We start from the raw sequence: 27,831 nt of genomic DNA, 5'->3' as shown, positions 1-27,831 counted from the left end.
GTAATCACGCAGAGTGACGTCGCTACGCTGTGGTTGTTGTTATTTAGCAGTTATCCTGCTGAGTGTCCAGCCCAAAGAGAAAGATGTTTTTGAATTAGTTGGTTAAGCTTAACCGGACGGTGGGACTCCTCCAGCTTCTCCGCCTGCCGCCCCATGAGGCGTCCGGATAATTCAGCGACATTTAACGGCGTAGAGTCCGCCAGCAGCTAGCTTAGCTCACCGGCTAGCCCCGGCTACTTAGCCGCTTAGCTGGCTCCCCCGGCGGACTTCGGGTTGGTAAATTTATTCAGTTTTTAATTATTTAACGGGTCCACAGTTGTGGTAGCTTTCTGCAGTGAACACCTTACAAATCATTAACTTGTTTTTGAAAATTCAGCGCAAAAATAACCCACCAGCTGTGATAGACGGGGCAAATATATTTATTTCTATAGTTAAAGGAAGATCTGAGGGAGAACTGCCACAAATTCTGGTGATAATATATATAACGGTCATTTAAAACATCAAATGTCCCAGTGTTTGTGAAAACACAGAGTTGTGTTTTGTGGCAGGGAACGATGGTGAGGTTAAAACCCCGAAATTTTCAAATGGACTTTGGTCTGCCCAGCATCGATTTTACAGTAGTTTTATATCGTGTTTACTCGCATATGTTTAAAATTCACTGGCAGGCATAATTTCCGGGATGTTTTTTGATTTGATCTGAACGTTGGTGGTTAGAGTTCCCAGCCCCAGAAGCCCAATATGTGGCCATTCAGAAATGCATGTAAGACCTTTTCTTTTCTTTTTTTTCTTTCTTTTTTTTTTTAAGCAGCTATATTATTCTGAACAGATTAGTTTTGTCTGATTTATTTGAGGGCTCAGACTACAGATTAATACACATAATAACTACGCTACAAATTTCCTGAAATCCTTTGTGCATGGTGTAGCAGTCCTTACCCATATTTATAGTAAAAGTTAGTTTTTAATTACTGTAGGATTCTTTAAGTTAATTTTTTTTTTTTTTTTTTTTAAAGCTGCAGGACAGTCATGTGACAAAATTGCTTTAAATCTACTGTTATTTATTTATTTTTTTTATACACTGAGTTTGATGAAATTCTGCATAACTTGTTCAGTTTTTTAATGGAATTTGGCATAGCGTCCCCTGTACATCCAATTCTCTGGATACAGCAGCTCTATGAGGCGGCTCCTGTACTTTTGCCTGATTTTTTTTTTTTTTTTTTTTTTTGTATGGTCTGAGGTATTCGTGTCATTGCAGGATGGCATCTTCCTTCAAGATTCCCAAGAAGAAACATCCTCATGGCTCTGACTCCAGTCCCCTAGACATGCAGTCACCTCTGTCCCGCCTCCAGACCTCCACCCCTCGACTAAAGGTGGTATTCCTAAATCTTCCTCGTGTCATCCGTTTGTCCCCGTGAAGTGATATTACATTCCTTTAATCCTCTGATTAACCGTTTAAGGTGGTATTAATGATCTGACAGGTTAATTGTTTGGAATATTTAAAGATGGTGTCTGTAAACTTTCTCATGTTTAGTTGATTAGTCATATGAAAAGCTAATCTACAGTTTTGAGTACTATTAAGGGTTCTTAAGGTAGAATAATTGAAAATTCTGCTTTTAAGGTGACTGATTGGAAGGAGTTGCCCTTATATAGAGTGTGCAGAGTGCATATCAGGATACTTCCACTCCTTCCACTCAGTCACCTTCCCCGCTGAACAGGAGGCAACTCATGAGACACCACTCCTTTTTTAAGGTGGTACTAGCCCATATTCTTGATGTGTGGTGATGATTTATGTTAAGGCTGTTTTGAGTAAGATTGATTTTACTTAAGGTGATATAAGTTGTTGTTTTAAAGTGTCCGACACATTCAGTTATTTAAGGAAAGGCTCATTTAAGGTGGTATCTATAAAGTGTTGGACCTTTTTAAAGGTGGTATGTTTGAGTTAATCTGATTGAGTTTTGTGTGCAGTTTTATGGGAATCAGTCTGGCAGAGGTGGAACTGACAGGATGCATTCTGGGAATCCTGTGGGCGCTTTGTCAGCCAGACAGAGGTGAGTGCAGCACCCTCTGCAGTCTAAATAGTTTATTACACTTTCCATGAAATGTTAAAAGTAACCAGGTCATTTCCTTGCAGGACACCGTGTAAGCAGCTCTTAGGAAACTTCAAGACACAGCAGGTACTCAAGAGCCCCATCGGGGGCGGGGCTTCAGACGCCAATCAAAGAGCAGCAGGCAGCTGGAGCTGCCAATCACAAGCAGGACAGAGAGAAGTGACCTCAAGCTGTTTGTCAAACAGGTGAGTTTTTCTTTTTGCACTCAATAATTTAACGAGCTGAAGCTGCACCAACATCCGCTTAAAATCATAGACTTCATACCAAAATCTTTTTAAAACTAATTTTATTGTTTGTTTTTTGGGGGGGTTTTAATACAAGTTTTAGGCTCCTCTGCATCTCTAATCATAACCATAATGTTTAGATTTACTAATGTTGACTTATTTGTTTGTACATGTCATTCATTTGAATTGAGAGTTTACAGTTTTTAAAAAATCTTCCGGTATTTAAATTTATAAGCATGATTTATTTTCTACTTAATTTTTTTTTTAAATTGGTAGTATTTTGTCACATTTCAAATATCTTTCATAAATTTAGTTTCACCCACTGTTTTGTTGTTTTAATGACATTTAATGCAGCGGTTTTACAGAGTTTATATTTTAATATGTCCTTTGGTGCAATATTTTAATAATATTTTTAGGTTTCTACTTAAATATTTCTTATTTATTTATTTACAACCTAATGTGTTTAGGGAGCATTTCTAAAGATTTGTAGTTATTTTTTTATTAGTTATAATATTACAATAAATATTATTAGAATATTATTAATCATGTCCTTATTATTAGTTGGAAAGTTACTTTTTATTTTCTCTAAAATTTTTGTAGATTTGTTTCATGCTACTTACTATTAAATGTTTCAATATTTCTTTACACGTATTGACAGGCTTTAGATTTTTTTATACTTTAATTCAATGATATTTCATTGGAATTATTTTGTTATTAACTATAATTGTAAAAAAGAAGTTTCTGATATACTTTTAAGTCTTTCATTAGTGACGCAGGCTGCGAGATAATTTAAATAATCTCACTGAGTGTCTCTGTTTTCTCCACCAGATGGCGTCCTAAGAGAGCGTCTGACCGGCTGCTGCAGCCTGAGGTGGCTTTAGAGCACCTGTCTCCACCTCAGAAGAAGAAAGAGCTGTCAGGTTAGCTTTTCACAGGTAGAGAGAGGACTGTCTGAGATTTATTGATCAACGTGATTGATCGTCATTTCTTCTGCAGCTTTGGTCAATAAAAGGATCTCAGTGGACTCTGTGGACTCTCTGGCTGAGTTCAGAGGTGACGAGCATCTTGGGAGTTTGAGTTCTTCTACACTGGGAGACAAAAGGTGGAGGAGAGTTGAGTCTAATGGAGACACTTCTGAGAAGGTAAAGGTCAAAGGTTGCTGCACTTTCACAGTGAAAGTCACAAAAAGTAAAGTCATGAAACTTAAGTGAGGGGAGTTGCAATATTTTCGCAATAAAATCATCAAAGGTTTTTCAGAAAAATAAGGTTTGCAGAGTAGGCAGTATTTTCACAATAAAATTGTTTAGGATTAAACAGGTACACCTGAGATGCAGGAAAAAGTTGCAGAGAATAAAAAAGGTTTTATTGTGAATGTTTTGTAAACTTTAAATTTCCTGTTACAAACTGGATCTTCACCTTCGGTCTGATTGTTTCAGAGCGACACAGGAACTCCTCCCAAATCTCCTTTGAAACAACAGACAAAGAACTCTTCTATCTCCAGATTGAATCAAACTTCACCCTCAGGCCCACAAAGGCCTGAGGGTCACGATAAGACCATCTCCATGGTCTTATCGTCGTCGACGACGCCAGTAAGGAGGGTGCGACTTGCCTTCACCAGCAACCTGAAGGTCAACGACAGGGAGAAGGAGAGAGAGAGGTGGAGGCAGTTCAAAGAGAAGACTAAGAACAACAGGTCAGCTGTCCTCCACCGTCGACTGAGGACACCCAAACCGAAGCTGAGCCAACCAACTGAGCCGAGTGAGTTTGATTTCCACCAATTATGTGATGGAGTCTAAGTATATGCTCCATGTTTAGTGAGCGAAATTCTAGGATGTAAATTGGCATTAATTGGAAAATCATGTTTATTTTTCAGCCCCACAGCTTGATGCTTATGGGGGAAAAGTGACAATGGTGACATGATTTGAAGGTTCTGATGTCGCTTGTTTGTTTCTTCCTTTAGTCGTGCTGTCCAGTGAGGAGGAGGAGGACTGTGAGGGAAACGGAGACGAAGCAAAGAGGACGTCACATAGCAGCAACCAGGTCGATGAATCTCGTCAGGGAAACTCTGAGAAGGTGCAGGTAGGTAAATAGAACAGAAACAGAGTTTCTTCTTTGGAAACTGAGGTTTGATGCTTTCTTGCAGAACTAATAAAGTAACTTTGTTTTATAACATGTTCGACAACAGCGGCTTCAAAATCACGTGGGCATCTTTAATAGTTATTCATGGTGTTCCTCAGGGCTCTGTTTTTGGTCCTCTGCATTTATTTTATAGCTCAAGGATGATTCAGTCTTTTTTTGTCCATTCTTGGTTTGATTTTCTTTATTTTGTTTTCTTGTCGTTTAGCCCAGGTTTAGAGCATGTTTAAGGCGTGGACTTTCAGGACAGAATAAAATGTTCTATCTATAAAGCTCAGAGCACATTGTTGTTTTAAGGTGTACAAATGCTGGTAAAGGCTGTTAAAATATGACATAAGTGTTGTCTTGTAAGAATGCAGGGCACTGAGGAACAAGGTGATTACCTCTGACTCGTGACATCTGCGATAATTAAACGTCTGTAAGTGAGAAATAAAGGCCGAAGGGTTCATGATAACCTCACCCAGAAGTCAGCCGGGTTGTTCCTCAGATAATCCGAAAAAAGCACACGGGGCATCTCGCTGGCGGGACAAGCGGCGGTGGCGGCTGCTGCTGCTGCTTTATGAGAGTCACGTTTAAGAACAGCAGGCTTTCATTTCCACCTGCAGCTGCTCAGAAACAGGACGCTGCTTAATGTGGTGCACTCGTGTGACCCACAAATCCGGCATTTTAAAACCATCACTTCATCCACAACAAGCAGACGTTTCAGACTGCCTTTCCAAACAATGTGGTTCTGTTTATTAAGTTTAACAGCAGATGATTAAACCAGGATCCACTTTAACCAAAGAGCAGAGTCTGTGCTCTGCACGGGTCCTTAGAGGTGATGTTTATTAAACTCATGAAATTCAAAGGTATTAAAAGGATTTGGAGCGTGCAGTCAGTGCAGATGTGTTTGCATGCAGTCCATCAGAAACCCAGCACAGTGTTGTGACGTGATGATGGTGTTGGTAGAATGCTGAAAAGTGGGCTTGGACAGGAAAGAGAACAACAGCAGGGGTCAACAGGCAAAGGAACCAAAAACAGCCCAACGAGACAGAAGGCTACTGCAAGTGACCATTTTCATTGTTTTTATCATTAGTGTGATTTGTTTTTTTGTTACTAAAACTGTATTAGACTAGTCAGTTACAGAGTGTTGGAAAGTCCTGCAAGGCTCAGCCAAGAACAGTCACAGTTACACTTGGCATCAAACCATCAGGTTTAGTAAAATGTAACATGGCCACCTTTAGGCTCATGAGCAAATAGAAACATTGGAAAGCGTAATGTATGAAGAATGAAAACCAAAATAGGAAGATCCACAGTGAAAATTAAACTAACAGAATCTGCAGTCCCTCCGTGGTTAGATGGACTCCATCATCTTGGACTTCATCTATGTCTCTTTTTCTTTGTCTCCTTTGACTTTGACAAAGACTTTGTCTTTGTCTTACTTAAGACATCTCTTTTTCAGTCTCCTTCTTTTTTCTCTCCTTTGTCCTGTAATCATCTTCTTCGTCTTGTCTGTCGTCTTCTTCACTATTATCTTATTCATTGTTTTCTTTGCAGTTGTCTTCATTGGCTTTTTTGTCTTCTCCTCTGTGGTCTTAAATCCAACCAGACCCTAGTCGATGAGCTGCTAAAGTGAGGGCTACCCACTGCACTCTGCGCAGTCAGCAGATTATATTTAATTTGCAACAAGAATTCGATGAATAAAACATTTCCAGGAGACTATGAATGACCAAAGATCCATTACCGGTCCAGATCATCTTCCTCTGTCGACCGCTGCCTTTAGGGAGGCACCACATGTGATAATGCGAGTGTTTGATTTGGCAAAGATTTAATAATCTGTAGGAAAAACAGGAAACTTCACAATAATGACTCCGTGTGTGAGGAAGAGTTTGAGCACAGGAGGAAGAATTAATTACAGTTTATGTGTAAATAATCAGATGATGGAGTGTAGAATGGTGAATTCCCCTGATTTAAACTGTTCCTGATGCTGCAGATTAATAATCTCAGTGAGAATCAGATACCTGTGTGGTAATCAGTGCCAGCTGCTGCGGTCTCTCCTGTTAAGATGACCCAGTTTAGCTGCGGGGCGTCCGCGAGCTCTCGGTCGCATGTTTGAGGCCGCGGTGAGTCACCTCATTTGTTTGTGGCTCTGCCGGCCTGTAAATGCTCCTCTAAGCAGATCCAGATTGGACCTGAGTGTTTGTTGTTGTTTACAGACTGAACCTGATCCCAGCTGAGAGTACACCATCTGCTGCACAAACAGTCGCTCGCCCGAGCGTCTGCAGCGCTTTTATTGTTTGCATTATTGTATTTTTACTGCTCTGTGTGTTAGTGGCTTTTTTCCACTCACACACATTGTACCTGTGGGCTCACTCTGTCCCTCTGCGCTGTCTAACAGGCTCCCAAACCAGTTCCTGTGACGCCACCGTCCTTCCTGCAGCTGGAGTTCGCCTCTCTTCACGCCGGCCTCACGGCTGCAGATGCTAACGGGCCGATTATGGTGAGACAGTTTGTCACAGCTTCACATAAACCTGTAAACCATAAACACGGAGACGCTCAGTGTGACGGGACACAGGAGCATCAGTGCTCTGTTATTTGTGATCTGAGGTGTGGCAGCTTTACTGAGTCACTGTTGTGGGGTCTCTCCTGCCCACAGACAGGAGTGTCACTAACAGCATGTTTACAGCTCCTCTTTCCCCTCACATGTTTATTTATGCTGATAGATAAAAAAAAATTTCTACTCTTAGACCCTCTGCTCTGTTTTCTGACTGTCTGCAAGAACTGCAGGTGTTTTTGTTGGTGGAACAATGAAAATTTCAGATGTTAATTAAAATTAAAGGAAAATATGTGACTTTAGTCACATGATTGTAAATTTACAACTTTTTTCATTGTAAAAATTTCAAAATGTCGTTTATTGCATTTTTGTCATAAATTTGCAACTTTTATCTAAGAGTGTCCAAGTGTTTTCCATCAAATTTACCTGTTTTTTTTTTTTAAATAAAATTTTTTTTAATATCTAGATTTCCCATAAATTATGACTAAAATCTCAGAGAACACCTTTGTTTTGTGAATGTACACAATAAAATATTCCTTTTTTTTTTTTTTAAATTGATATGTTTACATTAACAGCTAAACTTTAGGTATTTTTACTGTGACCCTGTCTCCCAGCTCCAGATGTGCTGAACCCTTTAACATACTGTAATGTTTTGCTGCTGTGAAAATGTGACGTTTTTATATAGAAGGGTCTAAATGAAGGCACATAATGTTACAATAATGAAACACATTTATTGACTCTTTAAAATCGATACCTCACTGATCTACATTCACGTTTTTAATCTAATAATAATAATAATCCTAGTACCTTAAACTGGTCACACTGGAGTCAGCATCACGTGCCCAGCAGGAGCGCTCAGTCATATGATCACATGATCTTTCTCCACAGGCAGTCGTGGTTTTCCCTTGTTTAACCTGTTTGCTGAGGTCAATCTGCAGTGCGTTTGCTGCCAAGCAGTGGCTGTGGGACGTTCCAGTGTTTGTGTCCAGCTTCTGTGTTTTTGAGTTTAAAAAAAAAAGTTGAACCTTGTTCTTTTTTTTTCCACATGCTAGTCCAACTTTCTGCTGCTTGCTCTGCACTTTTAATAATCCTACATCTTTTCCAGCATCTTTTATTTTCTTTAGTGTGTGAGGGTGGGATACAAATGCTGAAGCAAAGGTAAAACAAGAGCCAGAGCTCAGATGAGAAATCGCCGAACTCTGAGTTTACGAAGCGGCTTTGTTTGTTTCCCCCAAGGTCGTAAACATTTCAACCTGTAACGAGTGATTAAAGGTTCAGTTAGAGCACTGTTAAAAAGGAGGAGGTCAGGGGGTCAGTGGAGGGTCTGCTTCTGAATGTCGTCTGTTCAGCTCAAGTTAAATAAACTTTTAAAGTCATAAGCAGCATTTCTTTGTTGTCTAACAGTTTAATCTCTTTCTCTGTTTAGATCACTGAAAGCGGGATCATGATCCCCATGAAAGGTAACTTATCCACCCTCTGGTTCATGTTCTCCACCCACTGATTAGACAGAAACATTAACACTGACACATGCAGGTCAGTCAGACTCTTTAATAGTTTTCCAAGTGTAATTTTTAGACTTAAACTCACCATTTACTATATATATATATATATATGTATGTATGTATGTGTGTATATATGTGTGTGTGTGTGTGTGTGTGTGGTGTGTGTGGTATATAATATGTGTGTGTGTGTGGTGTATATTAGGGGTGCAACGATACACAAAATTCACGGTTCGGTTCGATACTTTGGTGTCATTGGTTCGATATTTTTTTCGATACAAAAAAATGTTCATGCCTTTTTAATTTGTCATTTATTAAAATTATAAATATATATTTTAACTCAAAAGTACAGTTTTTTAAATTTAATGTTGCTGAAACAAAAGTAATTAAAAAAATAAATATATCTCAGGGCTCTCAAAATTTCAAAATCCCTGGTAGCCCTTCGGGCAGGGACTTTTCAGTTTTTGGTAGCCCAAAATAAATGTAAGTAGCCCGAATTTAAAAAAAAAAAAAAAAAAAAAAAGAGAGCAATTTTTTGATTGATGTTTTGTTTCCTTTACAGTATTATACTTTAATGTATAATATTGTAAAGGAAACAAAACATTAATCAAAAAATTGTTGAAAAACAAATTACAACATTGTATAAAAATTACAATCATCAACTCAAATACTTGGTTCTAATTGAACAGAAATTTCTATGAACTTGTAAGAACTGTGTAGGACATGAATCCATCTGTGTCAGATCCTGAATTTGAAATTTCCGCTGAAGTCACGGGTAAGAGACAAGTGGAACCAAGATCGAGGCCATTTGCTTTTTGAAGTTTGCAAAGACTGCTAAATTTTGCCAGTGGTAGTTCACTCTTTGCAACATAATACGCTGTTCTAAACAGATTTTTCAGGTTTATTTTTAGTATGTTATTTGCAATTGGTGTTTGTTCTGGGAAAGATATTGCAGACTGAGCAATAATGCATTTCTTGCATTTCTCATGGCTTCTAATGGGGGGCTTTCTTAAAATGACTGGTCCCAGTAACAAAGGTGCTTGTCGACTCAGAAATCGAGAGAAAACCAACAACACACCCGGCAGAACATTATGTTATTTACACGGGTGCACAGAAGTGGTCCGCATGTGCGCATTCGCTGTCAAAATAAAAGACGCGCACCAGATAAGAAGTTGCAACGCACGTTTGCGTCTATATAAAAAGCACTGTTTTTGTCCGCTAGAGTGGGATTTTCACGGCACATTCTGCACCACATCTCTGTGCGTTCATCATTTGTTTGAAGCCAGCTCACCTCCTGCAACCACTTTTCCGAGAATACGTGCTTCTTTTGTGGTTCGACTCCTGACATTTGTTTGGAGGTAGAGGAACACCAAAGTAATTGCTTAAAGGAGCTTCTTTGACATCTTTAAGAGTTTTAAACAAATGTCTGTCCTCCTGAAAATCTTATGTATGCAAACACGCGTTGCAACTTCATATCTTGTGGCGTTTTTGTTTTATTTGACAGCGAATGTGCACCTGCGGACCACTTATGTGCAGCCCTGGTTATTTAGCTCGTCATATTGCAGCCACAGAAATTCTTTTGTCCATGAAACCATAAAGCTGCACTTTCTTTTTGCCTTATAGTCTGATTTGTCATAACTTTTCCGTTTTGTGGTAAGCTTTTCTTTGGCTGTCACTTCTTCACCCTGACCTGTCTTATTTGGCTCAGCAGAACTAAAATATATATCCTGCTGCTTTTACACACACACACATAACGGTCAGCGATTCTCTGCGATCAACCTCTCACATGTTTAAGCTTGCTGCGGGAGATTTCACTTGTCATGTTTGCATAGTAAGCTAACGATTAATAAGACGATGTCAGAGGAATTGGTGCACAAATTATCATCACTCACCAATCAGTACTGTCGCTCTCTATACACAGTTCACGCGATTGCAAAGTGAAAGCAAAAAACAAGCGCAAATTCAAACGCGATTTCAATATGTCACATATTGACAGTGGCTCACCGATGCCAATGACATAATTACCCAGCTACATTTCCGAAAGAATGCAAAAGCATTGACATTAGGGCTGCCACGATTAGTCGACTAGTCACGATTATGTCGACTATTAAAATCGTCGACGACTAATTTAATAGTCGACGCATCGTTTGAAGCTTTGTAAGATCACAAAGGAAGCAGGAATGAGTAGTAGGATTTAAGAGTGTAATAACGGACTGAAACAGAAGATGGCAGCACTGCATGTACAAGGATGCCAGCTGCCGTTAAACCCCGAAGAAGAAGAAGCTGTGTCCCAGAATTCATAGCGCAGCCCAGCGCAGTTGTCAACAATGGCGGCAGCTAGTTAGTTTTAACTTTACTCTTATTATTCTTTCTGGGTCACAAAATAAACGTTTAACATATTTTCAGGCGAGAATGTAGCTGTGTAAACCTCAAATATCTGCTCAGTTGATCAAGACACCACATATTTTCAAAAGTGCTCCGACGTTAGCTAGGCGGGGGCAAGGCTAACTAGAGCCGTGAGAACACCGGACTCCCGGCAAATCGTTTTCAAACCCACCGCCGTCTTTCGCTAGTCAGGTTAAACATATATATAAGTCACTTAGATAACTTAAAAATGTTATTGTTTGGCTTTCTTTAGTATTTTATTTGTTCCTGAGTAAATCGGTTTGGCTGAGATTAAAGTTATAGTTTTTGCACAGCTAAAACTGTCAAGCAGACAGCTGATTATCAGAAGTGTGAGACGCTGGAGAATATACTCCGGTGTCCTGTTATATTTTAGAAAGCAAGGAGTTTATTAAACTTCACCGAAACAATCTGCAAATTTCATTAAAAATTAATAAACTACCATCTTGTCTTTATTTTTAGTTAGCACAAACACTTCAAGCTGTAAGCTAATGATAGTTATATAAGACCAGATGCTGCTGGTGCAATAAGCTGTACGCTGTACGTCCAATGGATGATGATCTGATTAGTCGACTAATCGCAAAAATAATCGGTGACTAGTCGACTATCAAAATAATCGTTTGTGGCAGCCCTAATTGACATATATTTTTCCTTTCTACAATAGCCCGACGGGCAGGGCAGAGATAGATTTTGGTAGCCCGACTGGAAAAATCTTGCAAGCCCTTTATCTGATCGAGGAATCACTCATCTTTGGAAAAGAGAGTTTATTACAGAGAAATGGCTCTTTCCAAAATAAAAGCTATACTATACGCTTCTTCTGGGCTATATTCTCAGCAGCATATTGTAGCGGGTCAGGGCTGTCCGGGGTTCTGTTTGTACAGTTATGTTTTGTTTATGTTGCCATAGTGACGGGTGACGCCCTCTCGCTGCGACGGTGTGTCCTTCCGGGGTCAGAGGGCGCCTTGTGTGTTGTTGTTGTTGTTGCTGTGCGGTTGCCGCGCTGAGCAGTTAGCTAGCGGCAGTGTTCTGCAGATGTCAATAAACGGCTGTGCTCCCTGGCTAGCTCACGGGAAGCAAGACCAAACGATACCTCCGTCTCCTCCTTGTCTGAGCTCGCCATAATATTAAACATATCAGGTCCCCATAAGGAGAATCATGTGCTAACGGCTGTCTAAATGACTCTGGTAAAGTTTGTAGCATGCGTGCTTGTTGTTTTTGTCTGCTTCCACTTGTCTTTGCACTAGGATGATGTCAGCGTAAATGTGCAGTCCTATTCATTGTGTTCCCACTAGTGCTGTCAGCGTTAATCTGATATGACGTTAACGGCACAACACGGCAAATCTCCGTTAACGAGCTACCGCGGATCGCCCCGTGCGTGGGGGTGGATGCCGTCAAGACGAGCTAACTGCGCTAATGCACTAGTTCCCACCCATGTAATTGAGCATTGCGTGGCACATCCAACATACTGTTTTACTTTTGTCCATGACTCGCTTACCTTCAGGGTCATACGTCACATGAAAACCAAAATAGTTCCAAAGGCCAGATCTGAATGAGGGTGGGGGAGGTTCAATTTGCCATGTTGCAACGAGCTTAGCTTCTGTCTTGCTAGCTTGTGCTGCGCTCAGTGGATCTGCGCTCGACAGTGCAGCCTAGGCGGAGTAGTCGAACGCAGATCCACTGAGCGCTCAACACAGACAGCATCGTCAGAAGAAAAGTTGATAAAATAAATTAAAAATTTTGTATTGTTCGATACATATGCGTACCAAACCGAAAGCACTGTATCGAACGGTTCAATATCGATACGAGTATCGTTGCACCCCTAGTGTGTGTGTGTGTGTGTGTGTGTGTGTGTGTGTGTGTGTGTGTGCGCCCACACGTAATGATTAGAAACTGACAATTCTGATTTACAAAGTGCAACGTTTATGATTTCATGCTGGATGGAGGCAGGTGAGCTGCTGTGGTGACCTCTAAAGGAAGAAGCTGGAAGAAGCGTTCAGGTGTCTGTGAGGAAAGATGGATGTAGCTTCTCAAACCCTGAACGTCTCTTAGTGTAGAAGACTTCTCACTGAGAGTTCAGTAAACACTTAGCTGATGGGTTTGTGGTCTCGGTCTGTGTTTTAAAGCCTTCTTCAATAAAACAGGATGTTCATGTTGTAAATGATGGATTCATTAGTCTTAAAGGATTTAAGATGGAGCTACCTGTGATTGACAAGTTGCTGTCTCACCTGATTTGTTAAACATGGAGACTGCATCAGTAAAAACACTCCTTTTACTGCCATCTTTTCAACACTTCATTCTTGGAGGTCTCACTGCTCCACAGATGTTATGACCTCTTGTTTTCCATCAGACAGATGTTAGATGATCAGGTGAAATCATGGGTTTAAAGTCACAGTTTATTAGATGAAGATGAGTTTAAAAAGTCAGAATTAGGAGACAAATTAATTCTTTTTTTTTTTTTCCTCTCAGGGGTGGAGGAGTGTCAGGTCAGCGTGGTGGCGTCTCAGGTTCGGGGTTACGGCCTGTGGGACGGGGGCGTGGCCCGTGGTGGAACTCTGCTGGCTGGTTGGGAAGGCCCCGCCCCCTCGCTGCTCTTCCTGTGGGTGACGGATGCTCAGGCCAACCTGCTGCAGAAGGAGCTGTCCTCCATCCAGACCTCCTCTTCCTCCTCGTCTTGCTGCTCGGGTAAGGCGAGGGTTAAAGCTCCGGTTGATGTTTGCTCTGCTCAGTTTTCATCACCGCACAGTTTCCACTCAGCTGCTTCCCTGTTTAACTTGCAGCGAGCGCTCACTCTACATCACCAAACCAGCCCGACCTCCTCCCAGGGAAACCTGCAGAGTCTGAGGTGGTGTTCAGAGGATAAGGATAACCGGGCTGGAGTCGGTTTATTAGATTCAATTATAAAACTGTTACAGAGTCAAGCTGTTTTCCCCATGCAGTGATCCATCAGCCTCACACAGGATCTCTGCACAAAGCCCAAAATCAAAGCTTCACTCTGAGGCTTCACGGAAAATTTACTTCTGCAGCCGTGCAGCGCTGGGCCGGGCCCCTGCCGGCCAATCAAAGGGCTCCATACCCAGCCATCGGCCAATCGTGGCAAGCCGGAGGCACAGTGTACCGATTCCAGCTGTGAGGTCATCTGTACGGGGCCAGAGAGACCTGCGGGTGGAAACAGAGAGAGAGAGCTGCTGCTGGTGTTTACTGGGAGAATAGAAGAGCTCTCACTGGTTCAACTGGGCTCATAGTGCTCAATGACATCACAGCGCTGGGCTGACTGGGCTGATCCTGGACCAGTCTGTTTATAACTGGTTTTAATGTACTCATGTTGGATAACCTGGCATCTCCTACTCTCTGTAGGTCCTCCATGCTGCTTCATCCTCCTGCTATTGAAGGAGCAGCTGCAGGAGCTCCAGGCCGCCCTGCTGGCCTCCATCCTCGACATGGAGGAGTACAAAGTCGCCACCCCCTCCTCCTCTGAAGGCCCGGCCTCCCCTCTGGACTGGGCCAACGGGCTGCTGCTCCTCCACAGCTGTCCTCCTCCTGTGGACCAGCACCTCCTCAGACTGCTGGGACACTCGACGGTAAGAGATGACTCGTCCTCTCCCTTCACCTCCTCTGAGCTCCTCTGCTCTTGCCGTGGCGCTGAACGCCATCAGGACAGACTATGAGACTAAAAGTTATGGTTGAAAACAGATCATTAAATAAAGAGACACAGATTGTAACCTGATACACAAACTAATCAGTCTGTCACAAAACGTTACTATTAAAGGTCAAAAGTCACAGATGTGTGTTTCCTGACAGAGGTCGAATCAACTGAGCAGAGGTCAGAGAAACAAGTCCAGCCTAAACTCTGCTGGTCTTCCCACCAGGTAAAACCAGTATAACCAGTATAACCAGGACAAACACTACATATATGGGCTTTAACCCTGAGTTTGGTCTCCAGGCTGATCCAGTACCCCGTGGCCCCCTGCAAAGGCCGCATCACCGTGACCAAGGAGGACCTGGCCTGTCTGGATGCTGGCGAGTTCCTCAATGATGTCATCATCGACTTCTACCTCAAGTCAGTTTGTCCACTTGTCCTTGCTTCCTTTGCTTTTTTCTTTCTTTACATTCCTCCCCTCTTTTTCCCTGCCCCCTAACCTCTTGCTGCTTCTTTCTTTTCCCTCACGCTTCCCTTCCTTTCTACCTTCTCTGCATTCTTCCTTCTTTCTTTCATTTCTTCACTTCCTTTTCTCCTTGATCCCTCCTTCATTTCTTCCATCCCTCCATCATCCTTCTTTGTTACTTCCTTACTTTCCTCTTTACTTCCTTCCCCAATTTCTTCTTCCTATCTTCTTCCACTCCTTTCACTTCTTTTCTTCTGTTTTTCCTTCCTTCTTCCGTCATTCCTTACCTCTTTACCAGATTCCTTCATCCACTCGTCCTCATCCCCTTTTTTATTCTTCCTTCCTTCTGCCTTCATTTCTACTTTACTTTCCTTCTTCCCTCTATACTTCCCTCTCTCATTACTTCCTTCCTTCCCTCCTTCCTTCTTTTTTCCCTATTCCTTCACTGTTTTCTCCCCCCAACCCTGATTCCTTCCCCCGCCTACCTCCCTCAGAGGTTTCAGAGGTTGTAGTAGCTGCTGGTCACCTGCAGGGGTCCCCCTCCCCTCCTTCTTTGTGCTGCAGGTATCTCCTCCTGGAGGGCGTTGGCGGCTCGGTGGCTGAGAGGAGTCACATCTTCAGCAGCTTCTTTTACAAGCAGCTGAGCAGACGGCGAGCGGCCGGCGAGGGCACCGCCCCCTATGTCCCGTACGAGCAAGCGTGTGCATCTCTTTTATTTAAAAAAAAAAAAAAAAAAGGTGTGCGAGGTTTCAGATGTCTGAGTGTCTCTGTGCTCATGTGTCCTCAGTGACCGTCACACGCGGCACCAGCGGGTGAAGACGTGGACTCGCCACGTGGACATTTTCACCAAAGACTTCCTGTTCGTGCCTGTCAATCAAGAGTAAGTCCCTCTCCTCCACCTTCACAGTGGCGCTGTGGTCAGCTGGAATAAAGGAATAAAACCTCCTGGAGCCGCCCGCACTGACCTCAGCTCCTCGCCCCACATTCAGAGACGCCACTTTTCAATAAAAGCTGCACTCGAGCACCTCATCAGCGCACGTACCTGCCAACTGGCCGCACGTGATGGCTTTACCAGAGACGCTTCCTCCACTGTCGCTCCACTCTGACCCCAGGCCCAGCCCCCCCCCTCAGGGTCCTCATTAACATCCAGACCTGCTCAGGACATCTTAAACCTCAGGCTGCTTTTACGGCATCTTTGCACCATTCCTTCGTGTTTTTAACGAGGCCAGGCGACATTTTACCTCCACACTGAGAATATTTTCAGAGGCGCAGTGTTAATGTGGCACCTTCATACGTTCATACAGCAGATATCCACATGAAATACTCAGGCCTGAAAAACACATTAAACTCTGTTTTTCTTTTTTTTTTTTAAAAAGGGGGAAAAAAGTGCAACCAAATCAGTTTAACTCCCACTCAGAGTCACAACCACAGAAAACCTGGCTTTGTTTTCCTCTGGTCAGCTCTCAGCACCAACGTCACAGTTTCAATAGACCCTGTGCACGAGAAAATGCTAACTTCCTGGTTTGAGACCGGATGTAGGGCTACTGCAAAGATATACTCCAAAATCATGACCAAAACTCGAAAACGGAAAGATTGCGTTAAGTTACAAAGAGCAGAAGGTGGGAACACTCACCGCTGCTGTGTCATAAAAAATCTAATGATCAATTTTGATGTTTAAAGAGTTTAGATCAATCAGTTGTTTACATCACTCAACACAAGCAGAACTGCATTACTGCAGCAGAAGACACATCGTCCACATTCAGAAGCACATCTCTGTATAGTGACTGGTCTTATGATTTAAACAGGCAAATGTTCAGCATTCAAACTACAGGTGAAGAATAGTCAAACCAGATGTTTCCCTGTTATGTCGATATCAGCTAGTCAAGTACAGACCCGCACAGCATGTTAACAAACCGTGAAAAAAAGCCACACAAAAAATGAATGATTGCTGGTAAGGGTTTCTATACATTAGTATTTACGAAGGGTATGTTGTGACTTACCTTCAAAATTACAGTGGTCCCTCGCTAATAATGCGGTTCTCCTTTCACCTCGCTGTTTCGCAGATTTTTTTTTTTTTTAGTGCAAGTTTTCATGGTTTTTTTTTTTTTTACGTCACATTGTGTCCTGCGTCCTGATCGCTGCAGACGATCTCCTCCGTGACGTCTCTCCTGTACAGTACAGAATCACTGCATCGATCGCTAGCAGTGTGACTCTGAAGTGCAGTACTGTATGTCCACGATGTCCACGAAATGTTTTGCACCGTCAAAAAATAAAATTGGCTACTTGATTTCACCTATCGCTGGTTAATTTTAGAACATAACATCCGCGATAAATGAGGGACAGCTGTTTACAGATACTGAGAAATATAAAATTTGAATCCCTGAGGCGCGGGGGAAAAAATATCAAGTCGATGAACATAATTTACAGATATATTGGATAAATGCCCAAGACATCTATAGAAATGTAAATCGCCACGTGATTCATTCATTTGCTTAACTTGTTTTGGATTGTGAACGAGGCGCAAATAGGACACCGGAAGCAAAGCTCCCAACAGGAGTTTCCGCACTGGAAGTAGCATATGCTAACGTGCACATAGTCTATAATGTCCCATTATTAATCATTATAAAATGGAGATCAACATTTATTTTAAATTATTATTACTGTTGAATAAAACGTCTGCTGATTTTGAGGTTGTTCAGTGGGACTATCCATTTTTTTTCACGTTATTTCATTATTTTAAAAATGTTTTATGTATTTTTTTTTTGTTTTAAAATATTCTTACTATTCTTTCTGTTTTTGTTTATTTAATTATTAATTATTGTGACATTTAAGGCCATTTTTCTTGTGGTTTTGTGCCATTTTTATGCTTTTTTTTTTTTTTTTTTTTTTTTTTTTTTTTTTTTTTTTTTTCTCTTTCTTCTGGGACATTAATTTTTTAACACATGTATTTATTTGGTAGCCACTACTTCTTTTTTTTAAAATTTTTAACTAAATTTTAATTCAATTATTTTTTTATTTTCTTTTACTGGTATTTTATGAAACTTTTTAGTGCAAAATGTCCATTTTTCTTTTCTTTGACCTTCTTATTTATTTTGTGTAGTTTTGTTTTCTTACACATTCTTTTTTTTTTTTTCTCTGTACAAGCTCAGTTGTACCACATTTTTCCAGTCTTGACTTTTTTCCTCTTTTTTTTTTTTTTTTTTTTTTTTTTTTGTAAATATTTAAACCATGAGTGTGTGTGTGTGTTTTTAGCTTTGGTTCTGGGTTTTTCTGTCCGTCTCTCCTCAGCTGTATGTTGTGGTTTTGTGTTGGCAGAGCTCACTGGTACCTGGTGGTGGTGTGTTTCCCAGGTCTGGAGGAGGCTCGGTACGAGGAGTTTCAGAGGCGAGCAGGTGAGCTGACCTGGTTTTTGTCTCTGTGGCTGAATGAAAGCTGTGGCTTCGGTCACGTTCAGCAGAGCGTCTCTAATGGGCACCAGACATACTGGTGTTTACGTCCCTCTGGGAGGCAGCGTTTTAGGGTATTTGGGGCACAATGTTCGCCAGCGCTGATTAAAACACCATGCTCAAAGTTGACACCCAAAATTAAAGGATTAAATGTTCCAGACTTAAATATGTTCTCCACTAAAGACCCATTTAGACATTTTTGAATCTTTATGGTCTATAAATCAGCTCGTAGTAAACTGGAGGTCACATCTGGTTCATCATCTGTGCTCATTTCTCCTTTTTTTTTTCTTTGACCATCTTTCCATTTCATTCATTGATCTTTTTTTTCTTTGGTGTTCTATGTTTAACCTCACATGTAGTTTTATTTAGAGCTGCTCGTGTAGACGCGAATGTGTTTTTGTTGTCGTTGCAGGGAAATCCGGAGCTGTGGGAAAGCCAAACTCTAGTCTCGTGTCACAGCAGCCACCAGTAAGTTCATACACTGTCATTGCTTTCAGTGTGGTGTAAATATCCAGTTGTGTCACGATCACAGAAAGCCGGTGACATTCAGGTTGTGACATGTGTGGGTCTAAAATGTTTCTCAACTTTGATGTGAGCAACTGAAGCTGGAATGATGAGAGTGAAAGGATAGCCTTGACTCACATGTAAATGCATCACACGGTTACCTAGGCTACCAGAGCCTGAAATGTCCACTGGCAACCTTCCGTCAGCAATAAATAACCATTTTTTTCAGTATTACCTGCTCAGCCAGGATTCTAAGTGTTCTGAGCTGATCTGAGAAAGTGACATCAACAGACTCCATGTCACTGATTGGCTAATCAGTGGTGTCACTCGATGAGTCGTGAGGGTCTCTTAATAAAATTTTAGAAACCTGGCAATGGGGAAACTTACTGGGAAAAAAAAAAAAACAACCAACATATACTGTGACTGTAAGTACAGGACTAATTTCATAGGCACTTTATTTATGGCCCTTACACTTTAATTATAATCCACATATACTGTAAGTACAGTGTAAACATACTGTAATTATAGATCAGCTCCACTGATTACACAGACTGATGAGCAGTAACTTTATTGTAATCAAACTTGAACTTGACTACCCTTTAATTACCGTTTAAATATACTTTTTCACTTTAGGTGTGAAGTTGATTGTAGTAAACTGTAATTACATGTTAAAGTTACCACTGGTTTCACAGTAATTAAGCAGTACCTGGTATTTAAAGTGTAAGTACAGACTGTAAATCCATCAAAATGCAGCAGGTGTCCTCAGTCTGTGGAGGGTTTCCACCTCGTTTCATACAGCTGTGACGACACTGTTTATTTATATTTATGTAAAACTGATCCTCTGAGATTTCACGCTGCACATTCATTAGTTCACACAGTTTATTTGGCTCAGATGATCAGTTCAGTGTTGAATCTTCTAGTGAGATCTGTTTGGGAAAACATGGGCTAACCTTTGTGTTGAATGTGAAATGTGATGGTTAGTTGATGCTGCTGAAGAGGAGGAGATGCAGCGTTCTTTACAATCACTGAGATGTTTTTCTCCGTTATTGTTTTAAAATCCTGGGTTTGAGTAACTGTGTTGTGTGTTTGCAGGAGTCCAGTGAGCAGGGCTGGAAGAAGGACAGAGTCTTAAAGAGGTCAGAGTTCACCCACATTAGATTTTACATCGAAATCAATCAGAAATGATCAGATTTTATTCTAGTTTTGTTTTTTTTATTTAACTTGTCACTTTTTCTGCACATATGACAGATTTTATCAAGTTTATACATCATTTCGTTTCAATCACGGAGGTTTCTGTTCCTTATTTTACCAGACACATGTCAATGATGTTTCTTTTCATGTTTTTCTTCTTCATTTTTCTTGAGTTTATTTGCTTTTTCTCATTACTTTTATGACATTTCATGCAGATTTCCATTTTTTCCCCAGTTTTTATTCCTTTTTTGTTCAGTTTTTTTATATTTGTGGACCGTTTTCATTTTTTTATTTTTTATTTTTATTTTTTGTATTATTTGCAGTTTGTCCAGTTTCCTTCCATGGTTGTGTAACACTGTCATTGTTTGCAGGCCGTGCCTCCTGGTCATGGACTCACTGAAACTGTCGTACCACGACAACGTCTGCAGACTCATCAGAGAGTGAGTTCCACCTCAGGACGCACAGAGGACAGAAAACAAACCAAACCCACATTTATCAGTAATGTTATATTCGTTTTTAATGAAATATTTAATATTAACATAGTTAACACAATTAAAATATTTTAAAGCAATTTCTAAAATAATTGTATAATTTGTTTTATTTCCAATGTAATAAATTGTTGAAAATATTTAGGATCCCATAAAAATATGAAAAACATTATATACTGTATTTTCTACACTATAACGCGCACTTAATTTCCTTTAATTTTCTCAAAAATCGACAGTGTGCCTTGTGTATGAATTCTGGTTGTGCTTACTGTCCTCGAACTGATTTTATGTGGAACACGGCGCTCAAAAGTCTATCAAAAAATGTTTTAGTACGACTTTGGTAAGCTATGAAGCTGCACCGCTTGATGGATTGTTGGAGCATTACAGTTATTGTAGTGAGGAGCCTCGCAGAGTAATCTGGGTCCAAAACTACGTCCGCCTCAGGTCCCAAAGTCAAACGAACACTGCAGCATTTTTAATAAAGGTTTGTAGATTTCTAGGACTTTGCAATTTTGAGACTGCTGCATCCCTCTGCAAGATATCTCACTATTTTTGACTTTTCTGAGCCTGTCAAGTCCTTCTTTTGACCCATTTTGCCAAAGGAAAGGACGTTGCCTAATAATTATGCACACCTGATATAGGGTGTTGATGTCATTAGACCACACCCCTTCTCATTACAGAGATGCACATCACCTAATATGCTTAATTGGTAGAAGGCTTTCGAGCCTATACAGCTTGGAGTAAGACAACATGCATGAAGAGGATGATGTGGACAAAATACTCATTTTCCTAATAATTCTGCACTCCCTGTATAATGATGTGTTATGTGATGGCTAGCGACACAGCTATGTTAGCATAACATAAACACAGTAAAGCTGGTGGATGAACGCTAACTTTTTACCACTCATAAAAGTTCCAGAGGGTGCCTGATGTTAGGGACAAATGCAATCTGATGGCAGGATGCTGTAAACAGACCAAACTTCAGTCAGGAGAACAACTGAGATAATCCATCCACAATACGAGGTTAGTCATTAATATACTGCAACAACATGGGAATAGAGCAGCGAGAGAATTCAACATTAATACATCAATGGTACGGAAGTGGAGGAAGCAAGAAGAATAAGTTGAGTAAAGTTTGACTTATTTGACTGTTTTGCTTTGCTTAATGCGCCTTATAATCTGGTGCGCCTTATGGTCTGAAAAATACGGTAATATTATTAAATGTAATAATATTATATAAAGAATTAAATAAAAGTACAAAAAATAAATAAAGAAATAATGAAAGAAATGCTTAATACATGCACCAAAAATTAATTAAAAGGTATTATGATGTCAACACAATTACCTAAATCAATGTCAATTGCAAATTAATAAAGTGAGGGAATATTATTGATCAACTAATCACGCACAGACTTAGTTTCACTGAGTAAAAATGTTTGGGGTTTTAAGTTAGTGTCACAGTTGCTTTCACGTCCCTGTGGTATTTGAACATACAGTGGGGCAAAAAAGTATTTAGTCAGCCACCGATTGTGCAAGTTCCCCCACTTAAAATGATGACAGAGGTCAGTAATTTGCACCAGAGGTACACTTCAACTGTGAGAGACAGAATGTGAAAAAAAAATCCATGAATTTACATGGTAGGATTTGTAAAGAATTTATTCGTAAATTAAGGTGGAAAATAAGTATTTGGTCACCTCAAACAAGGAAAATCTCTGGCTCTCACAGACCTTGTAACGCTTCTGTAAGACGCTTTTCTGTCCCCCACTCGTTACCTGTATGAATGGCACCTGTTTGAACTCATTCATCTGTATAAAAGACACCTGTCCACAGCCTGCAAAACAGTCAGACTCCAACTCTGCATGGCAGACCAAGAGTTTCGAAGGCACCAGGAAAGTTTGTGACCTGCACCACTGGAGAGTGAATCTACAATAGGCAAGCACTTGTGTGAAAAAATCAACTTGGGAGCATCATCAGAAAATGGAAGACATAAAAGACACCTCCTCGATCTGGGGCTCCACGCAGATCTCATCCGTGGGTCAAAATCATGGACGTGAGCAAAGTCGACCACCGGGGACCTGTGAATGACCTCGAGAGCTGGGACCAAAGTAACAAGGTCCCATCAGTAACACACTACAACGGCAGGGAATCAAATCCCGCAGTGCCAGACGTGTTCCGCTGCTGAAGCCAGTGCATGTCCAGACCCGTCTGAAGTTTGCCAGAGAGCACATGGATGATACAGCAGAGGATTGGGAGAATGTCATGTGGTCAGATGAAACCAAAGTAGAACTTTTTGGTATAAACTCAACTCGTCGTGTTTGGAGGAAGAAGAATACTGAGTTGCATCCCAAGAACACCATACCTACTGTGAAGCATGGGGGTGGAAACATCATGCTATGGGGCTGTTTTTCTGCCAAGGGGACAGGACGACTGATCCGTGTTAAGGACAGAATGAATGGGGCCATGTATCGTGAGATTTTGAGCCAAAACCTCCTTCCATCAGTGAGAACTTTGAAGATGAAACGAGGCTGGGTCTTCCAACATGACAATGATCCAAAACACACCGCCCGGGCAACAAAGGAGTGGCTCCGTAAGAAGCATTTGAAAGTCCTGGAGTGGCCTAGCCAGTCTCCAGACTTCAACCCCATAGAAAATCTGTGGCGGGAGTTGAAAGTCCGTGTTGCTCGGCGACAGCCCCAAAACATCACTGCTCTCGAGAAGATCTGCATGGAGGAATGGGCCAAAATACCAGCTACTGTGTGTGCAAACCTGGTAAAGACCTATAGTAAACGTTTGACCTCTGTTATTGCCAACAAAGGTTATGTTACAAAGTATTGAGTTGTATTTTTGTTATTGACCAAATACTTATTTTCCACCCTGATTTACGAATAAATTCTTTACAAATCCTACCATGTGGATTCATGGATTTTTTTTTTCACATTCTGTCTCTCACAGTTGAAGTGTACCTCTGGTGCAAATTACTGACCTCTGTCATCATTTTAAGTGGGGGAACTTGCACAATCGGTGGCTGACTAAATACTTTTTTGCCCCACTGTATTTAACTGTGACCCACCAAGCTGCAGGGTTAAAGGTCCTCTCTCTGTTCAGCTACCTGCAGGTGGAGTGGGAGGTCCGCAGGAAGTCGCCTCGTCTGTTCACGTCCGACACCATGAAGAGCTTCAATTGCAGAGTCCCTCAGCAGGACAACAGCAGCGACTGTGGACTCTATTTGCTGCAGTATGTCGAGAGCTTTCTACAGGTGAACACACACACACACAAAAACACACAGGTGTGAATATTTTTAACAAAATATTAACAAAAGATATAGAGAACAAAAGAGTAATAAACTGTGTGAAGCATGTCAAGAATGTATTTAATTATCTAGAAAACAATAAATTGTAATTATAAAAATGTGAAACAAAGTCTCCAAATAATTATTTATTTTTGGCATTTTTTTTAAAAAATAAATTGTATCATAATAATATTTATCACACCGTAAAAATTCTATTGAAATATGTGAAAAAAATGTGTAAAATCACAGAATGATGCTGGTAAAGAAAATATTAATTAGGTTCCTTTTATTTGTTATGTTTTTTGAGGGTAAATGTGTTGAATCGTATTTCAAGTGCGTTTTTCTGACGTTATGACTAAAAATAATATTTGAATTAGGCCTGCACAATAAATCGAAAATTTATTGTCATCGCAATATCAGCCTGCGCGATGGGCCCATCGCAAAAGACGGCGTAAACTGCAATAATTGGGTACCTTAAAATGTTTACACACGTGCTTTAAAAAAATTACCAATCAAAGAATCCCCTTTACACATTTGACCAGTCGAACAGAGCCCTTAACGGCATTAACCAATCAAATGGATTAGAGGCCCGCTTCATACGCAGGTGGAGAGCGAACAACGCTGCAGCAACGAGTCAGAGTTGTAAAGGCTGAGAGCGAGACGCATGACGAGAACGCTACTGACTATGAACTCGTGCCTAAAAGAAAGAAATAGTACCTCGCTTATTTGGAGGTACTTTGGATTTGATAAAGACGACGTTCTCCAAACACAGGTACTCTGCAAAACTTGCCGAACACTAGTCTGATCCTCTGGTGGTTGCCACGAATCTCCACCATCATCTTCAATACAACCACAGAGAACTGTTTGAATAGTTCCAGAAAGACAGGGCTAGCCAAACAAAGGTTGCTAATGTTAAGACAAAGAGCGCAGCAGTCCAACAACTGTCTCTGTATCAGAGTTTTTCAAGTGGAACTCCTTATGAGAAAACGCCGAAGCGGTACAAAGAAATAACAGAGGCCATTACAAATTTTGTGACAAAGACATGATGCCTATACATACAGTTAGCAGAGAGGGCTTCACCAGTCTGATACATAAAGTGGACCGGAGATACCGCATCCCCTCACGAAACTACTTTTCCCATGTTGCCATTCCACAAATGTATGAAACATGCCGCAAGACCGTCATGTTTGAACTGAGCTACAGTAAAGAACTACAGTAAAGTTTACTCTCCAGTTTTGACTTACATCATAACTACTTGGTGAGTGGTAAAATGATGAACAGCTGCACTGAGATAATTTGCAGTATAATTTAAGTTATGTTTATTTAAAACAAATTCTTTCAGGATGTCTTTCAGAATTCAAACCTCAGAAATTTTTTTTATGGGGGCAATGTTTCAATGTTAAAGTGCACTTTGTTGTTACACTGCTAATACAGCAGCTTTCATTAAATAAAACTGTTGCAGTAAAATGGAAATTATGTATCGGGTTTTGTTTTGGGGTTTTTTTGCTATTTATTTTATCGCAAGTCATATCGTTATCGCAGTACTGATCACAGTTATCGCACATTGCAGGTTTTCCTAATATCGTGCAGCCCTAATTAGAATTATAAACTTAAAGAAACTTGCTTTTTTTTCCGCGTCACTCTGTTATCGTCTTCACGGTGCGCTTTGTCTGATGTCCTGATGGTCTGAGGCTTAATCGAGCTCTCTGATTGGCTCCTCCAGAACCCTGTGGTGCACTTTGACATCCCGCTGCGGTTGGAGAGCTGGTTTCCGCGGCAGCGAGCGCGACAGAAGCGCGATGAGATCCGGAGTCTAATCATGAGTTTGCACCAGAGTCAGCTGAAGGAGGAGGAGCCAAAACCGTCGCCGAGCCGCTAACTCGTCACCGCCGCTGCTGCTGCTTCATTGACTGCTTCCTGTTTCACTCAGTCAAACTATATGTCTGTGAATGTACATAAATTTACACTGACACTTCCTGGTTTTTAAATAAAAGTATTTATTTAAATTTTACAATGTGAGGCTCTTATTTTGAAAGCCTGGAGCTGGCGTGCTGCAGAGTGAAGCGTGTAATTGATGCATTAATTGGTAATCAGTTGTAAGTGAAGTGAGGAGAGTGTGTCCTTGGTGTTTGTCTAAGCTGGGGTCAGAGGTCACTGGGTTACTACCAGTGAGTGTCTTGGTGTTTTCTAGCATTCCGACTTCTTTAATTTACTTTTTTAATTTATTTTTCTCCGTTTCTTCATGTTTTAGTCGTCTCCTGTTCGAACATGATGCGATGTTTTTATTTCTGTGTCTGTGTTAAAACATGTTTATGTCTGCTTTTGTGTTCGTTCAATTGTGTGGGCTAGTTGGGTAATCTCTGTGGTTTTAGCAGAGCGCCCCCCCCACTGAGAACCAATCGGCTTACCGCTTATTAAGTGGATCAGACAGGAGGGGGCGCCGGCCTCAAGGAGGGCTTATACATTTAAAGACAGGAGCGCCACAGTAGAGGCCAAGATTAGTGGATGAGCATAATGACCGCTAATTACTCACCTCTATGGAGCCCAAAAAAACTTTAACTGAGGTGGGATGCACCATAGAGCCGCCGCATGTCAACATAACGGCTGTCAGAGAATAAAGTTTTCTAACCAAAATAAACTTGTTAAAATTTAAAAACATTAAAGACACCTTAGAAATGTCGGCCTGTACTCTCCTGGCCTAAATGTGTTTGTTGTCTGGCCTTGGTCTGACATCAGTTCAGCCCAGTTTGGTCCCTTTTTGGTCCCAGGCTTGGATGAACTCTGGTATCTCTTACATCTAGACTTGGTCCAACCCTCTTTTGTTCGGGCGTTGGTCCTGGATGTATTGGGGCTGTTCTGTCTCTTCTCTGGTTCTGGTCCTGGTTTGACTCTGAACTGATTGACTGACTGACTTTTTTTTTTTTTTTTTAGGCCATAGAACCGGCTAATCTTAGCGATGGGAGGTTGAGATTAGACAGATTTATGGCCCCTATGAGACCTCCCAAAATAATCTAAGTGAGCCCTGAAGACGGAAAACTGGAAGTCATAGCTCGAATAAATCCTTCTCCGTTTGTTGTCATTCAACCTGCATGTTTCTTTAGGTTTCTTCACTATGTCTGTAGAAAATATCGATATGATAAAGTAGATCATGTAAAGATATTAATACATATAATTTTTGTATATTTCATGTAAATTATGTTAATATGGACATGTGACATGTTATGCAAAATTAAATGGTTTGATTTTTGTCATGTATTGTAGTTTGTTTGTTTGTATGTTTTTTGTTATTGAATGCAAAAAATGTTAAAATACAGAAAGATTTTGATTAAAATGGTTTTGAAAACGATTGTGAGCTTAATCTTTAACATCTGTTAGCGTGTTAGCACATTCTGCTGAAATCATAAAAAATATAATTAATAAATCATTTAAACCTTTATTAATAATCTGAAAAATGCAAAACCTAACAAAGTAATCTGAGTAAAGATGGGTTGACTGGGTTATTCATGCTCTCAGGAGCTTTTGAGAATTTATTTTATATTTAGTGTCACTTAAGTGTTTTGTTTTTTTTTTTTTTTACCCCTTTTTTTTAAATGACTGTGAAGACTGTAATGTTACTCAAGGAAAAATAAACATGACATATTTATGGTTGTCACTGCCACCACTGACTTCATCTGGATTTAAGATGGATTGTACTGAAACCATGTACTGGTTGGATTTTGGCTGTAATCTACCTGGAATGTTGCTGATTTCTGACTGGATTCTGCTGGAAAATATGAATCAGTGGACATAACCCCAGGAAAATATGTACAGGATGCATGGTCACTTATACAACCAGTCAATTCAGATGGATTGACTGGATTATGGCTACATTCTTTGAGTTTTCATTGTAATCTGGCAGGATTGTGGCTGG

At 40.7% G+C, this 27,831-nt stretch overlaps 1 protein-coding gene across 4 annotated transcripts; it reads left to right on the top strand.

Annotated features, from left to right (window-relative positions):
• On the top strand, positions 1–27,169 carry LOC113016198 (sentrin-specific protease 7-like). 4 transcript variants are annotated; one of them, XM_026158838.1, is made up of 22 exons: positions 1–272; positions 1,253–1,367; positions 1,963–2,045; positions 2,129–2,290; positions 3,158–3,249; positions 3,326–3,471; positions 3,766–4,087; positions 4,290–4,408; positions 6,843–6,944; positions 8,425–8,458; positions 13,367–13,582; positions 14,255–14,478; positions 14,699–14,766; positions 14,841–14,957; positions 15,568–15,702; positions 15,791–15,883; positions 18,319–18,395; positions 18,862–18,917; positions 20,046–20,089; positions 20,516–20,584; positions 23,738–23,888; positions 25,645–25,932. In XM_026158838.1, the coding sequence occupies exons 2-22, from the start codon at positions 1,254–1,256 to the stop codon at positions 25,798–25,800; spliced, it is 2,580 nt and encodes an 859-aa protein (XP_026014623.1). In that variant the 5' UTR covers positions 1–272; position 1,253; the 3' UTR covers positions 25,801–25,932. The 4 variants fall into 4 exon arrangements, 3 of the variants coding, with proteins under 3 accessions (XP_026014623.1, XP_026014624.1, XP_026014622.1); XM_026158839.1 differs by lacking the exons at positions 1–272; positions 25,645–25,932 and adding an exon at positions 26,853–27,169 and having other exon boundaries at positions 1,235–1,367; XM_026158837.1 differs by lacking the exon at positions 1–272 and having other exon boundaries at positions 1,235–1,367; positions 15,568–15,690.
• The last annotated feature ends 662 nt before the right edge of the window (positions 27,170–27,831 follow it).

Source organism: Astatotilapia calliptera, chromosome 23, assembly GCF_900246225.1.
Source record: "Astatotilapia calliptera chromosome 23, fAstCal1.2, whole genome shotgun sequence".
Classification (NCBI taxonomy): domain Eukaryota; kingdom Metazoa; phylum Chordata; class Actinopteri; order Cichliformes; family Cichlidae; genus Astatotilapia; species Astatotilapia calliptera.
This window is presented reverse-complemented; position numbering and strand designations above follow the sequence as displayed.

Excerpts from the sequence above, each read along its gene's own strand:
- LOC113016198 (XM_026158838.1), top strand. The coding sequence starts at position 1,254 with ATGGCATCTTCCTTCAAGATTCCCAAGAAGAAACATCCTCATGGCTCT. Across the intron at positions 3,472-3,765 it reads ATGGAGACACTTCTGAGAAG|AGCGACACAGGAACTCCTCC; the intron begins GTAAAGGTCAAA and ends TGATTGTTTCAG. Across the intron at positions 8,459-13,366 it reads GATCATGATCCCCATGAAAG|GGGTGGAGGAGTGTCAGGTC; the intron begins GTAACTTATCCA and ends TTTTCCTCTCAG.